Raw genomic sequence first — 15,777 nt, 5'->3', positions numbered from 1 at the left:
TGCATTTCGCGCCGATGACGTTACCCTGCCTCTCTGCCTCACATTGCCTGTCTTCGGAGATGTTCGCATTCGTTCTGCCCCATCCCGCCGCCGCTGCCGTCGCTACCCCAACAATTCAATTTCGTCTGCTTTCTGAAAACTAAAGTCTGTACCAAATTCTAGTTATTGACGCAAAGTACTGAGAACAAACAGCTTGCACCTTTTCGAAAGTTGTTTCAGGAGATACGCCAACGGAAACGACACGACCGAACGCAGCGGTGGCAGCGGATTCAGCCGGCTGTACACCAAACCGAAGCATGTTGGGCCATGCCGACTCGCTGCTACTACATCGTCTGATTCCAGAGATCTCGGCAATAGTAATTCAAACCAGGCTCTCCTGGAATGCGTCCTCGTTGATACTGTCGAGCTTCGTCATGCTTCACGGGCAGTTTGCAATTTGAGCTGGTGCGAGCCACCGCCGACGCCTTTGGCGCCATGTTGAATCTGCGGTCGGCTGTTTAGATCACGTGGTTTTGATCTAGCGCAGCCAATGCCGTGAAGCGGAAAGTTGATCCGCTTTCGCGTGGCGGGAGGGTCGGTCTCGGACCAATTCTTGAGCGCCGGCCGCGTGGCGGGGTTTTCCGGCCGCTTGGGCGGCGAAACGAGCCAGTTTCCGGAGGGTTTCCCACTCTTCGAGGCCAAGAGAAAACGCGCCCTAAGACCGCGTTCACACTTGGGAAATGAAGAGAAAACGAAAACGCCAGAACGGCCGGAAAACCACTACCGCGCGCGTCGATGTTCACTTTTTTTCGGCCCCATTCCGCCGCCGCTGCCGTCGCTACCTTGACCATTAATTCGATTTTGCCTGCTTTCTGAGAACTAAAGTTCGTATTGAAGTTATTGACACAAAGTAGTGAAAAGAAACAGCCCGCACCTTTTCAAACGTTGTTTCGAAAGATACGCCAGCAGAAACAACACTAGCGAACGCGCAGTGGCGGCGAGGTTTCAACCGGCTGTGCACAAAGCGAGACATGTTGGGGCATGCCGACACGCTGCCGCTTCACCGTCTACTTCCAGAGTTCTCAGCGATCGTAATCCAAGTCAGGCTCACGATGAACGCGTCCTCGTTGAGGCCATCAAGCTTCGTCGTGATGCACGGGTAGTTTGCGATTTGAGCTGATCCGAGCCACCGCCGACGCCTGTGCTGCCATGTTGAATCTGTGGCTGGCTGGTTGGGTCACGTGGTTTGATCTAGTGCATCCAAGGCTACAGTGTACTAGAAGGGGAAGTGTGCCTTGCGCGGCGCGTTCCAATGGAGGCGATGGGGCTCCAAGGCGATGAAGCAGGTTGAGTACAGCCTGGAAGCGCTAGGGGACGCTGCGAGCCAGATTAGCGCGTGTGTCGACTTGGCTGTTAAAGGGCCCCCTAAGCCCCCTCCAATATTTTCCCAAACATTTCAAGTAAACAAGCGCATCACGTTGTGGGAATTGAGGCTAGCCCGCTGCCTCGCGATCAACGATGCCACACGTCGCACCGCTACAGGTAGGACGATAGTTATAGCGCGAGAACAAAACGAAGGATACGTGTCGTGGATAGAAGGACACGTGTCGTGTCCTTCGTGTCCTTCTTGTCTCTGTGTCGTCGTTTTTAGATGCGGAAGCATCTTATACTCGCGCCTTGTAGTGCGCCGTCCGCGCCGTCCGCACCGCTTCTCGAACATTCGACAGCTGACGCGCGCTCATGCGCCGTCGCGCCGTCGCCCACTCTTCCACCATCTGTGCATCCCTTCCTCCTCTACACACCGCGCGTGCTTCACTCCTCCACCATCTGTGCACCCTTCCTCCTCTACACACCGCGTTCGACATCTACAATTCTCCTGATTCTCCAGTGGACGCGCATGTGGCGTCGCGCTTCGAGCACATTCAACAGCTGACAGTGCATGCGCCGTCGAGCTGTATATATACTCAAGGTCGGCGCTCGCTCGCTCAGTTGCCGCTCGTCGGTTGGTTTGTACGGCGCGTCGACGTCCAAGGTCGCGGTGAAATGAATTCCAACGAATCCACAAACACAATGATCGACGTCCCTTCGACCAGCGCCGCCCTTTCGCATACGTGTGTACGTGTTCACTCATTTAACACCCCCTCCTACAACCACGTTAACCAATTTAGCCATCGACCCAAGTAAGTCGCAATTTAACACCCCATTTCACAACCACGTTAACCAATTTAGCCATCGACCCAAGTAAGTCGCACTTTAACACCCCGTTAACCAATTATATGCTCCGCATCCTCCTCAGTGTTCCCCCGAGGGAAGCTGCGGGCAATTTTTATTTTCTCGCGCTATAACTATTGTCATGCCATACCAACTAGCCCAAGCTGCCACACTTCTAAGCTACAGGTAGCGGGCGCGCCACAATTTCGAAAAAAACAATACCTTCTCCTTTCCGGTCCCCGCCATTCCCGACACTGACATGTGTGACATCACCAGTGAAACTCGATGACGTCACCAGTTTTGATGCTTGCGATTGGCCGAACGACAACCGACGACTTACGGTCACTCTGCAAAAAGCTGTTAGCGCGCACCTTGCTGTTCTTGGTCGTGTTGCCGCTTGCGAATCGACATCTGCGGCCCGTAACGCAACCGCCTAGTCACTAGCCTAGGGGCACGGGCCGGCACGACAGCAACAGCAGTTAGTCAACGATCAGTGCACCCAGATGACACACACAACACAGTTGACGGCGAGCTGCGGCGTCGGAGTGGCGGATCGCGGCAACCGGAAATAGACGCTGTCTCGAACAGCACGTCAGCGGTGACGTATACCACGCGAGATGAGGAGGGGCAAGCGGTTTTGGAAGAGGGTAGCGTAGGAAAAAGGCAAAGATGCGATCATCGCGTTTCGATCATCAAACACGTGCAACTCTGCTACTAAGGCACCGTTTCGAAAAATTCTCACGGCTAAGTCCCCTTCTTTTTCAACCGAATAAAGTTATTTCTCTCTCTCTCTCATGGCTAAGTGTTCGTTGTAAACTCGAGCACAACTTCCTCACCACAACTAAATTTCGACCGCTGGTTGGTTTAGGGGCCCTACAAGCGTGACCAGTTCCTCGTTGCCGGTATTTCTCGCTTTGAATAACTCTGCTCCTTGCCAGATTGTGCTGTACGTGAGTGAAGAAATTATGGTGGTGTTTGCGCTTGTCTACTGGAATGAGAAAAAAATAGCTGGGAGATGGCGACACAAGCGAGACGGCTTTTGCTTTCTGCCAAATTGTAACAGCGGCTACCGCTCGTGTAAATAGGCGCGATCCTTATTTTGGGTGCCGTTGAATTTGACTGACGGGAAGAATGGTCGCGGGACACCAAGAGAGGTGATCGAGTCCTCGACAAGAGCAGCGCTGTTGGAAAGCGACACTTCAAAGCAAGGTTAATACAGCAAACTTTCAAAATGACTATCGACAGTAAGGTTATTGAGATCCTCAGACACCTGCCACTCTTATCAAAAGATGTCATTCCTACAATTTTCCCCGATTTTCCCAAGTACATTTCAAAATCACTGCCGAAAAAACAGAAGGATCGCAACCTTAGCGATCAGGTTCTCCCCAAACCAAAGCGAAGACGTGAAATTTAAGCAACATGATGTCAGAAGTTGAGTCGAAGGACGTTGATCAAGGCAGTGCAGTCGATGATGTTCCTGAGCAGGAATGTCGAATGATGTTGGCCGATACGGTGCCGCTGATAAAGCTCGTGACCAAGAATTTCAAGGGCTGTTGTTTTCAAAGCTCACGGTTCCAAATGAGTGGTCGGAAACTTTTCTGCTTTGTGTTAGGGACTCATTTCTTTATGCCGAGTTGGAAGCCGACGCTGCTGAACATAGCAAGGTAGCATTGAAAAAAACTCATTCAGATTAAGAAGCAAGTTGCTGAAAGTGCTGCAACCGCTGAAATTCTCATTAGAGAAAAGAAGAGGCGCCAAGAGGAAATCGTAGCACGAGAAGAGGCAAAGCTGCTGATAAACAATGTGAGCAAATATACTGTGTCCCGGCGTAGGAATGGAGTCTTTAGCTGCTAAATGTCCATCGTTTAATAGGTGTTCTCTTCGAAGAACTGCACGCTTGTAGTAAATCACTTCAGTGCTTGTGTTCACTGCAAATGTCAGAGAAAGCCGATACTGAACCAGCTTTCCAGAAGACGATGTCAGATGTTTAGGAAACAAAGTCCTCGCAATATACGACACAACCTTCGGAGAACGAAAGCCAAGGTTAGCAGCGCAAAAATTAGGTCGAGTCGAATGAAAGCAAAATTGTGCAGTTATCTGTAGAAGAAGTAGCTGAAAGATTGAGAGGCTTTCGATTGACGTTTCCCGACCGTTTAGTATGCGAAGCAATATAAAAAGTATAAAACACACAGGATCGAACACAGACACTGGTATGCAAAAATAGATATTTAAGCTCTATAAGTTAATACGTTGAAATCCATCCAATACTATTTGAAAGTACACCAATACTATATAAAGTTTAGTAACTTCAAAAAGAAAAGGGTTCGGTTGGTGTAAATGACCTCACCGAATTGTAGTCGGTTGTTTTGGTGTACGCTCGTTATAGCGAGAAAACCGCTAGAGCATATGTGGAAGGGCTGACTTTCACCATTAAGTGGCATTTATCGTATAAAAAGCCGCGACGACAACTCGGAACAGTACACAAATCGGCAACACAGCCCTATCACAGAGCCATCGTGGTAGCGAGCGTAGCACTCCTTTAGCCAGCAGCGCTGTCTAGTGGCGCGCGGAGCGGTCATCGCTAGAAGGACCCCCTTTCCGACGCCGCACGGCACACTTTTCCTTCTAGTTCACTGTACAAAGGCTGTGAAGCGGAAACTGGATCCGGTTTCGCGTGGCCGAAAAATCGGTCTCGGGGCGATTTTTGCAGGCCGGTCACGCGGCGTGGTTTTCCGGCCGCTTGGGTGGCGAAACGAGCCAGCGGCCAGAGAGTTTCGCCGGTTTCGCTCTCTTCAAGCCCAAGTGTGAACACATCCTTAGGCTGCGTTCACACTTGAGAGTTGAAGAAAAACGAAAACGCCAGAGCGGCCGGAAAATCCCGACCGCGCGCGTCGAATATGTTCGCATTAGTTTTGCCCCATTCAGCCGCCGCTGCCGTCGATACCTTGACAATCAATTCGATTTCGCCTGCTTTCTGAGAACTAAAGTTCGTACTGAATTCTGGTTACTCACGCAAAGTCGTGAAAAGAAACAGCTCGCAACTTTTTCAAACGTTGTTTTGGGAGATAAGCTAGCAGAAACGACACGAGCGAACGCTCCGACAGCGGCGGTGGCGCATTCAGCTGGCTGTACACAAACGCGAGACACGTTGGGGCATGCCGAATCGCTGCACCGTCTACTTCCAGAGTTCTCGGCGATCGTAATCCAAGTCAGGCTTTCCATGAGCGCGCCCTCGTTGAATCCATTAGGCTTCGTCGTGCTCCACGGGTAGTTTTCGATTTGAGCCGATGCGAGACACTGCCGAAATCTGTGCCTCCATGCTGAATCTGCGGCTGACTGGCTTGGTCACCGAGGTTTGATCTAGTGCAGCCAAGGCTGTGAAGCGGAAGCCGGATCCGGTTTCGCGTGGCGGGAAACCGCACTCGGACAGATTTTTGTGCGCCGGTCGCGCGGCGTGGTTTTCCGGCTGCGTGGGCGGCGAAACAGGCCAGTTTCCGGAGAGTTTCGCTCTCTTCGAGGCCAAGTGTGAACGCGCCTTCAGGTGTCATAGGGTCGCCGGACGCGCTCAGACGCGCACGCGCCAAAGCAACGCAACGCGGAGATCGGCGCACGCGCGCCGGGTCACGTTGGACAGAGATGAACACACAGCGCGACGTGACGCACGCGCTCGGGCGCTGGAACGACAATTTGGACAGAAGCCAGGTGTGTACTACGTGGACGTTGCTGGCCCCACCTCCAAGGGGTGGTACACGGCGGCTGCTATTCACGAGGGCACACAGGTGGATGGGCTAACCTTTAGGGCGTATTCTGTAACACAGGCTGAGGAGGTCGCCATTGCCCTTGCGGCCTCTCACAGTAATTCCCGATATATTATCACGGATTCGCGCCGAGCGTGTCGTAATTATACAGCCGGGTACATATCACCGTTAGCCGAGACAATACTGCGCAACTGCATAAGAGACACGGACCCTCATCCGAAACGCATTATATGGACACCGGGCCATCAGGGATTGCGGGGAAATGAGGCTGCAGATGCGGCTGCCCGAGCGCTCATTTCCGGGCTACCTTCGTCAATGCCGATGGAGACCGATGAGGAGGGTTACCCTCTCCTCCGATATAAGGAAATTCTTTATTATTATCGGGAAAGTCATCGCCGCTACCCTCCCCCCGCACGGGGGTTGAAGAAAGCAGAGGAGCGCATTTTGCTTCGCCTCCAGACGAATACATTGCTATGTCCTGCCATAGTCAAACATTTCGACCCTACGGTCACAGGACAGTGCCAGCACTGTGGGGAGGTGGCAGACACCTACCACATGGTGTGGGCCTGCCAAGCTAACGCAGCCATTACTCCTAACCCAAACCCTAGGCGAGAGGACTGGGAGGCGGCCCTGCTCGGCTGCTCAGACCTTCAGGCCCAGCAGGCCTTGGTCCAGAGAGCCAAGACGGCGGCTTTAACCAATGGGGTCCCGGAATAGAGACTCCACCTAGTCTGTAGGGGCCTCTACAGAGGTCCTACACCTCTCTTTTGTAAATAAATGTTTTTCACCACCACCACCGGGTCACGTCGAAGCCTATTGGCGCCTTGAGTGTTCTTACAAGACACGCATCTCGTGATTATCATGTTTGCGCCAGTCACATAATTTCTTCATTCATACACGTCACGTAATACCAAATTCGGCATATGTGAAGGCAGCGAAACGGCCGCAAGCGCCTCATGAGTGTGGTGTGTAGTCAGGTTGTTACATGACACGCATGTCATGATTATCATGTTTGGAAGTGTCATTTACCTATGTCGTCCGTTTGTGCCATGTAATACTGAATTCTGTACGTGTGAAGCTAGCGAAACGGTCACAAGCGCATCATGAGCGTAGCATATAGTCAGGTTACATGACACGCATCTCATGATTATCATGTTCATCTGCACCAGTCACATACCTTCGTCATCCAATCACGTCCCGTAATACCGAATTTGGTATAGGTGAAGCTAGCGAAACGGCCGCGAGCGCACCATGAGTGTGGCATGTAGTCATGTTATTACATGACAAGCATGTCATGAGTTTCATGTTAGGGTCTGTCGCTTGTGTTCGCCATGCAGTCATGTTATACCATACCAGTTTTGCCACATGTCATGAAAGAAACCACCACAGGAGCTGCAAGACCTATAAATGTAAATCATGACATTCATGTCATGATTTTCATGTATGACTAGTCAATTATGCTCTTCATAGAGTCATGTTATGCCATAAAAATTTTGGTATCCATCCCATCATCGAAACGGCCAGGAGGGCTAAAAGTCGTTCGCGGATAGATAGATAGATAGATAGATAGATAGATAGATAGATAGATAGATAGATAGATAGATAGATAGATAGATAGATAGATACTATCAAAATCGCCAGAGTTCGCTAAGAATCACTTCGCATTTAAAAGAACTAGGAGGCTCAGCAGTAAATATACGGCTGACAGTGTGGGCGATATGGCAACAAGGAGCATTAAGCGAAACATCAGATAGGCGGATAGGGTTTATTGGATGAAGAAGCCGGCTCTCAGTAACAACCGAAGAGCAAGAACGAAATAAGGCGGGGGGAAGGGTGGTTATGATAATTCAAAGGGAAGCACTTTACTGTTCTAAGCGAGGTCAAGTTGCCTTAGAACACGTAGTAATAAAGCGAGATTCAATGCGACGATATTCACCCAGCTATACGTGTGGCTACTACTAGAATAAAGTAGTAACGTTGTTGCAAAGTAACAAAAACGGCGACCAAGGAGAAACACACAATGATTAAAAAGACGTTTCGGCTCCCCACACGGGAGCCTTTGACAAATGTAAAAGTTCGACAGACATGATTTTCCCAGTGTAGTGTATAAAATTCCTTGTAAAGACTGTGAATACGGATACATTGGCGAAACAGGCAATTACAAAAGAAGGCTCCGGGGGGAACATTTTAATGACGTCAAGAACAAGCAAGTAGCTTCTAATACCCTCGCAGAACATGTTGCGTCTACTGGGAACGCTGGCGACTGGGAAAAAGCCTGCATCATTTCCACGGAAAGAAAGTTGTTACCACGATTGCACATGGAATCTCTGGCCATTCAAACTACTGCGCGTACGTTGAACAGAAATATTGGGGCACTCCCCCCTGTGTACGCACGATGTCTGCAACACGTGATGAAACGTGCATGAGAAGAGCGCACTACGCCAATGGCGGACACTGTGAACAAGGCTCCCGTGTGAGGAGCCTAAACATCTTTTTAACTTTTGTGTATTTCACCTTGGTCGGCGTTTTTGTTACGTTGCACTATGTTTGTCCCCGACCAGACGTGATTGCGTCGGGCTCTTGACTATAGTAACGTTGTTCTTGAGAGGCGCCCAGCCAGCGAACGGTCGAGAGTGAGGCGCGACCGGGCGGGAAAGAGGGGTGCAGGAAGGAGAAAGAGTGAATGGTGAGAGGAGTGGCGAAGCACTGCACCTACCCTCTCGCGCACTCTCTCGCCCCACATGCTATGGTTGCTAGGAACGAGGATAAGCGCGCGCGCCCGCAGCTGTTGCTGTGGGAAAGGTCGGTGGATGGATCCCGACGGATGCCTGACATAGCCCGACTAATAAATGCATTCGCATTTAAAGCACAGGACCATTAATAACACGTGGTCCTCTCGAGCAACAGCTTGGCAGTGACCACTATACTAGCACTACACAATGCACGCTGTCCTGAGCGGAAGGTGCGTGTCACGGACTGGGTGCGGTTTATAGAGCGTCGACAGAACCTTCCCGAAGAATCAGAGTAATGAGAAATAGCTAGAGTCTCTCTCTCTTATGACCCAGATGCGTGTACGCGTGCAGTCGTTACCACAACGCAAAGCCGGACGTGGGCCCACACCTTCTGCATCTGTGGGAGGCGCGTAGAGGTCTCACGTGGCGTTGGAACAACGCTTCCCAAAAAAATTATGCCTGGAACGTGAGCCGCGAACGCGCTGCCCTACCCTCTGATTTTACCCTCCTCCTTCTGTACGAAGGCGAGCGTCTCCGACGGCCACCTCCTGCGATCACAGCAATGCTCTCACAGTTGCCTCCGAGCAGCCGTGATGTCACGTGACAGAGTGGCACGGTTATGTCACGTGACTGCGGTACGGAGGTGAGTGGTCTCACGTGGCGGCCGGTCACAACACAAGGCAGGAGACATGGCCTCCGAGATTGCGTGCTGGCAGGAGGCCCCCGATAGAGAGCGACGTTCCAGGCATAGTTTTTCTAGGAGGCGTTGGTTGGAAACTAGGGAGCCTTCATGTGCGCGCCACCTCCGTTTTCTATGGTGGTGTCAACCTTTGACCCACCACTTGCCGCTGCCCACTAAAGCACAATGTTACCAGTCCCGGTTTCAATGGCAACAAGCGTCATGTTGGTTCTCGAGGCCAGGCGTTCCTGCTCCGCCGTACTGTACGTACTACCTACATGTTGGCGCGGTTGTGCAAGCTGCCGTATGCGCTGCGGTTGACAACACCGTAGACCTAGCTTCCGCTACGACACCATCCTCGCGCTAAGCACACCTACAAGAACTTTGGAGCGAAAATGCCAGGGTGCTGCGAGCCGCAATGCAAAATCATCTAGAGACTGTTCCGCTTCTTGACTTGCTCTAAGCCGGCAGAAACGCTGCATTGCACAAGTGAAGCGAGATTGCTTGGAGCCAACTACTTCCTTTCCGTGTTTGTGAGGTGAGCATCGATGCCATGTGACGAAAAGCAGTTTGCCCAAAGTAAACGTGACAACTTGCACAGTAAAAAAAAAAATGATGAGTGGGATAAGGCTTCGTTCGGCTACGCCGGGTTATGCGAGCGAAAGCTGGTTAACTTGAGTATGCTTGTTTATGCTCGTAGTCGCCAATTGAACGATATGGCTAGTCAAACGTCTGGTACTGCGTACGTGCATTCACTATCTGCGTTTCATCAGTTTTCAAAGCCGTCACTGCATTCGTCGCGGGAAACTCCAGGCCCGTAAACCAACAACAGACGCTCGCGTTCGCGTCTTGCGTTGCTGGCAGATGCTCGCGTTCCTGCACTTTCAACTCGGTCGCTGAGGAAGGTAATTTAGAGAGGTAGACAGACGAGCTGACGAACGCGTTCTCTGACTCTTGTAGTCTTGCACAGCTGCAACACAACTAAATTTTGTGCGGCTTGTCATGCGGTATTTGTTTTTCTCTTCAAATACACGCGGAAATACACACCGAAACTCGCTCAACAATGCCAAAAAGGATTTCGCTTCAATAATATCGAATAGCACTGATTTACTGTGCGTGTACACCTGTCCTTGATTTTGATTGATTTGTGGGGTTTAACGTCCCAAAACCACGATATGATTATGAGAGACGCCGTAGTGGAGGGCTCCGGAAATTTTGACCACCTGGGGTTCTTTAACGTGCACCCAAATCTGAGCACACGGGCCTACAACATTTCCGCCTCCATCGGAAATGCAGCCGCCGCAGCCGGGATTCGAACCCGCGCCCTGCGGGTCAGCAGCCGAGTACCTTAGCCACTAGACCACCGCGGCGGGGCCCCTGTCCTTCTCTCTCTCTCTCTCTGTCTGTCTGTCTGTCTGTCTGTCTGTCTGTCTGTCTGTCTGTCTGTCTGTCTGTCTGTCTGTCTGTCTGTCTGTCTGTCTGTCTGTCTGTCCTGAACGCTGCAGTATGTGTGCACTATACTCGGCGACAGCTTTTCTTGAAAGCACTGTGGAAGCTATAGAGCCGAACCGCCTGCATGCGCGCGCGCCAGGAAATAGTACCTATTTTATTTTCTGATTCTAATAGCTACTTGGCCCGAATAAATAAAACTTTCTTCATTATAAGGATAGAACAAGTATAGGACGCTGTTCATGGAAAAGAAATTATCGTGCGCCCTAGTTTTTTTTCTGTTTTATTTCTTGGACGGCACCACGTTTTCCGCATGCCGGCTGCGTCTGCTACTTGCTCTTGCAGCGGCGAGCACAGCATCGGCCGTGGAAAAGCTGCTCATCGTTGGGACGCGCCGTCTTTTATACATCACGCATCGAACTTTCCAGCCTTATCACTGGTGGCCACGCAAGCTCTGAAATAAGCTTCACAGTTCGCGGCTTGCGCGCAATCTTAACAACGATCTACAACAATTGTGAGGCTTCTCGAACACTGAGGCGCAGTCTGCGCGGATCATTGCCGACAGCCTTTGAGGGCGTAAACCGAATAGAGCAAAACTGAAACAAGACAGGCCCGTGGCCGGATCGTGCCGCAACCGGCCTTCCATTTCGCCTGTACCAGGGCTCAATACCGTAAACGTTAACATTCGATCACGTGTGGCGCGTATTCGTATATACTGGGCTGAACAAGGAACCTAAACTTCACTGTTATAAAGGCTGAATAATGCTGGGAAAACGTTCTGAACAACGGAAAATTTTATATGTACCAGTATATAAACAGCACAGTAACTAGCTGCATGTATGCACTCTCATCAAAGTTTAACTCTGACGTTCCCATTTTGCATGCATACATTTTGGTATAATAAACACACTAGCGCAGCGAGCAAGCAAAAACCGAAACTGGAACCGAAATCGGCTGCAAGCTGCCGGACTATGCGTAGTAACACAAATGTGAGGAGGCCCCGCCTCCGTAGCCTTCGCTCCAATGTCAAGAAAAGCTGTCGCCGCGTATAAGAATGCAGGTTGTTGGCCAAATATGCCCTATGGATGATTGGTGTTGCGTCTGATTTTTGTCGTCCTTTCGTTTCATAACAAGCCATAAAGATGATTTGATATCTTGAAGTCATTTTCAATAAAGTGCTTGTAGAGAAAATGTTTATGGACAGCGTATCTGTCGTTGGTGCCGTGCATGACTTTTCGCCGTAATGCTTTACTGTAGGCCCACTGCAAAGACAAGCTTTCAGTGAAAGAGGCAGGATGTTTTGAAGAAATTAGGGCCAAATGCTGTTCGTATGCTGTTTGAAATAAAATCTGAGGGAAAAACTTGGTTTGTCCCCTGTTGATTTCATTTGTTTTTCTTCTAGCGTAATATACAGGCTTGTGGGGGAGGGAGGGTTGGTGCAATGTGATTGAGTGCCCTACTATTATCTGGAACTGCTAACCGCTTGTAAGGTTTATAAGCAGTCTATTGTACAGATAAGTTCGCAAGAAGTAAACTAGCTACAGGAAATCATATTGGAAATCATAGATAAGAACACAAGTCACGCGTGGTGCTGTAGTTGTCCGCCACCACCGGTGTCCCTTACCCGTATCGAAAGATGAAAAAGTAAAAACATCAATAACACAATCGGATTTGAACCAGAGTCCGCTACGTGCCAGCCCAGTATTCTACCACTGAGCTACGCCAGTGCTTGAAATTCACTCCTAAGCTATTAGGCAGGCTTCATGTCGGAAAAAGAATCTGGTAAATGAGTATTAAAGCGTTTTGGAACATCAAAGGAACTGCCAGGCGTCACACAATGCGAATTGCGTAACGAGTGGGTCGTCCAATGCACCAACCCATTAAAAACTTGTTCTTGATCACCTATTAAATGTGGCACATACCCATTTCAGACAGTTCTTCATCATTGCCAGCCACTGCATAAAAAAATTGCACAAACTTTTTGACAATTGTGTAGCGGATACCACGCTTCTCCAAAGAATCACGAATGATAGCATAGTGAATGCTGGCTTACTACACAAAAATTATGATTATTGATGGAGTGGTGCGTACCCAGCAGTGTGCTTGTAGCAGTTACCCAACGAGTGCTTAGAAGAGGTTCTGTTCAAGCTTTTGCTGTGACTGTGCTGCGCATTTCGCACAGGCTTGGCGTTTTTTTTTTGTTTGTTTCCCGCATCATCTGCACATTTATATCACGTTCCGTTAAAAGTCTGTAAAGCTGGCCTTGCTTTCTTTTTCCCGCCGGTCCTCTAACATTTACGGTAGCAACTTTTAACGGACATGCAAGAGCCATCTTTACGAAAGGAAAATGAGACCAGCAGCATGACGCTTACCTCTCACGTCTACCACGTGGTTAGATGATGCCATCACCGGTAGAACCATCCGGCGCAGACGGATGGTTCCGCCTGTCAGACGGAACCGTTGGGGCATGGTCGAATAGATGACCGCCGCACTTGCGCCGTCTTTGCCTGGGGCTCCTCGACGCCATGGCTTGTGTTCCGTCGTTGCTGGCCTGGGGGTGTGGGTGCTTAGGCACCGCGATGGCACTGGTAGGCGTGGGGGCACCCCCTTTCTCAGAGAGTGTCTCGTCCGGGCTCTTGTGATCGCCGATCTTAGGTGTTCGTTGGCTGTCCTTGGTTTTCCCAGTCACACAGGTTGGACCAGTCGAATCCCCCGGCGCGCCCTCAGGCGCTGGTCCGACATTTTTGCTGGTGTCGCCTATAGATGACGCCGTAAGCTGGACCTGAGATGCTGCCACGTTTCCCGTCGACCCGGATGCGCCTTCTTCAGAATGATTGAGCGTTGGGCTCTCTCCTTTCGGGCCGCCGCCATCGGAAGGTGCCATCGACTCCGTTGAACCCACCCGCTTTGGAGACTTGTCCGTTCCCATCGCGGCCTTCTCAGCCTCGGCGACGTCCATGAGTTTATCATGCTCATCCGCCATAACAAACAGTTCGCCGTCATGTAGGAGCGGACGCAATCCACGTCCTGCGTGTCCTTAGCGCCCGCACTTCGAACACCTGGGCACCCTGCATTCTAGTCACACGTGTTCCGTACCGTGGCAGCGCAGGCATTGCATGGCCCGTCCAGGCACCACCGCGAGGGCCAGCTCGCTGGCGACTCGAACTTGGTGGGGCGGGTTGTCCACCTCGACTCCTGGCTTTAACTCCAGCCACACGGTCCCCGTAGAAGAACCCTTTGCCTGGTTTGAACACGCCGACGTTCGCGCGTCACTTCGGTGACGCTCCCGAACGCAGCGAAAGCCGTCCTAATGTCTTCATCTTGAACGCCATGCAACATCCAATGCAGGCGAAGCTTGGCCTACTGGTTCTCGGGGTCGAAAATGACACACTGACGGTATTTCACTGTCAACTCCTTCAAGGCGGCCAATTTCTTGGTCGCTTCGCCGGTGTTCAGATTCATTGCCCACACACGGTCGACTTGGTACACCCCTAACGCCACGACGTCGAGGAGCAAACCAATCGTTGCGAGGGCGTCTCGGAAGTCCTCGACCTTGTGGTGCCACTCACGCACATTTCCGTGCAAAAACAACGTGTTCAGAACAACACGGCCTGTGGGCAAAGCAAGCAGCACGATCTCGCAATCCTTATCACCTTCGGCAACGATCCTGTTATCGCGGCCGGCACGGGCTGCTATCGCCGTTCCATCGGACCCGATCATCTTACGTCCGTTCGCTTGCGTGGCCAGAAAAAGAATGACTGAGCCACACCGGTGCTTGTAACTCGTTTCCGAGCTGGCCTTACTTAGGCAGGCTTGATCTCGGTAAATGATTGATGATTGATATGTGGGGCGATTCCACGTAAGATCCAACAAAGCATGGCTGGTCGACCTCTTAAAGTTATTTCAAAATTGGATACATTGTTGCCTGATCACTGGAAAGAAGAGATCCGCAATTGGTTTTGCTGTAAACTTTTTTTTGAAGCACCGTAAATAAATAATGACGTAGAGGTGGAGTGGCACGCTTACCTGCTCTGCTGATTTTTTTTTAATGTGGTGATGAATAACAAAAAAAATGTATTAAACCTTTGGGCCTCAATTTGTTTGGCTACATATAGGCGTACTGGCGCTTATGTTCAATTATATTGTGGGCATTTAGTATACCAATCCTCTTCATCTGTACATTATCATCATTATCATGTGTTGCTCATGCATCCTCAGCGTTGTCACGCAGCATCATCATCTTGGTTCGTTCATCTCAGCTGTCGGCTGATGGTTCCTCGGGCCTAATAAAGGTCTCCCAAACCAATTGATTGATTTATTGATATGTGGGGTTTAACGTCCCAAAACCACTATATGATTATGAGAGACGCCGTAGTGGAGGGCTCCGGAAATTTAGACCACCTGGGGTTCTTTAACGTGCACCCAAATCTGAGCACACGGGCCTACAACATTTCCGCCTCCATCGACTCTCCCAAACCAAGACTTCATACGTGGTGGAGGTGCTGCTGGATCCCCCGTCATCCTCTCGACCACTCTACCCCCTGGAGCTGCGTTCAGGTCGCCGCCTACATTCAACCAGACCACAAGAACTGGGATGCAGTTCTACCATTCGTCACTTTCGCCTACAATACGGCTATTCAGCGGACAACCGACTACTCACCATTTTACCTAGTTTATGGACGCTCCCCTACTTCTTTCCTGGATGTCTCTTTCTTTACCTGCCACGCAGATTCATCTCCATCCTCTTCAGATGAATACGTTTTACGGCTCGCAGAGAGCCGCCAACGTGCTCGTATAAACACTGAAACCCGACAGCAAGACAGAAAGCTGGTTTATGATGAATCGCATCGTGCTGTATCCTTTCAACCTGGAGACGAAGTGCTCCTTTTGACGCCTATTCGCACACCTGGTTTGTGCGACAAATTCCAGCCACGGTTTATCGGGCCATACACAGTTCTTGAACAAACTT

The 15,777-nt window shown here is 50.6% G+C and overlaps 1 protein-coding gene across 1 annotated transcript in view; it reads right to left on the bottom strand.

Annotated features, from left to right (window-relative positions):
* Positions 1 to 13,698, bottom strand: part of LOC119169314 (clotting factor G beta subunit-like) — a 61,329-nt gene extending 47,631 nt beyond the window's left edge. Inside the window, exon 1 of the mRNA XM_075878660.1 lies at positions 13,181 to 13,698. Coding sequence (XP_075734775.1) covers positions 13,181 to 13,277 — 97 coding nt within the window. The 5' untranslated portion in view covers positions 13,278 to 13,698. The remainder of the gene's footprint in view (positions 1 to 13,180) is intronic.
* Between the last annotated feature and the right edge of the window lie 2,079 nt (positions 13,699 to 15,777).

This window comes from Rhipicephalus microplus, chromosome 2, assembly GCF_043290135.1.
Source record: "Rhipicephalus microplus isolate Deutch F79 chromosome 2, USDA_Rmic, whole genome shotgun sequence".
NCBI lineage: Eukaryota > Metazoa > Arthropoda > Arachnida > Ixodida > Ixodidae > Rhipicephalus > Rhipicephalus microplus.
This window is presented reverse-complemented; position numbering and strand designations above follow the sequence as displayed.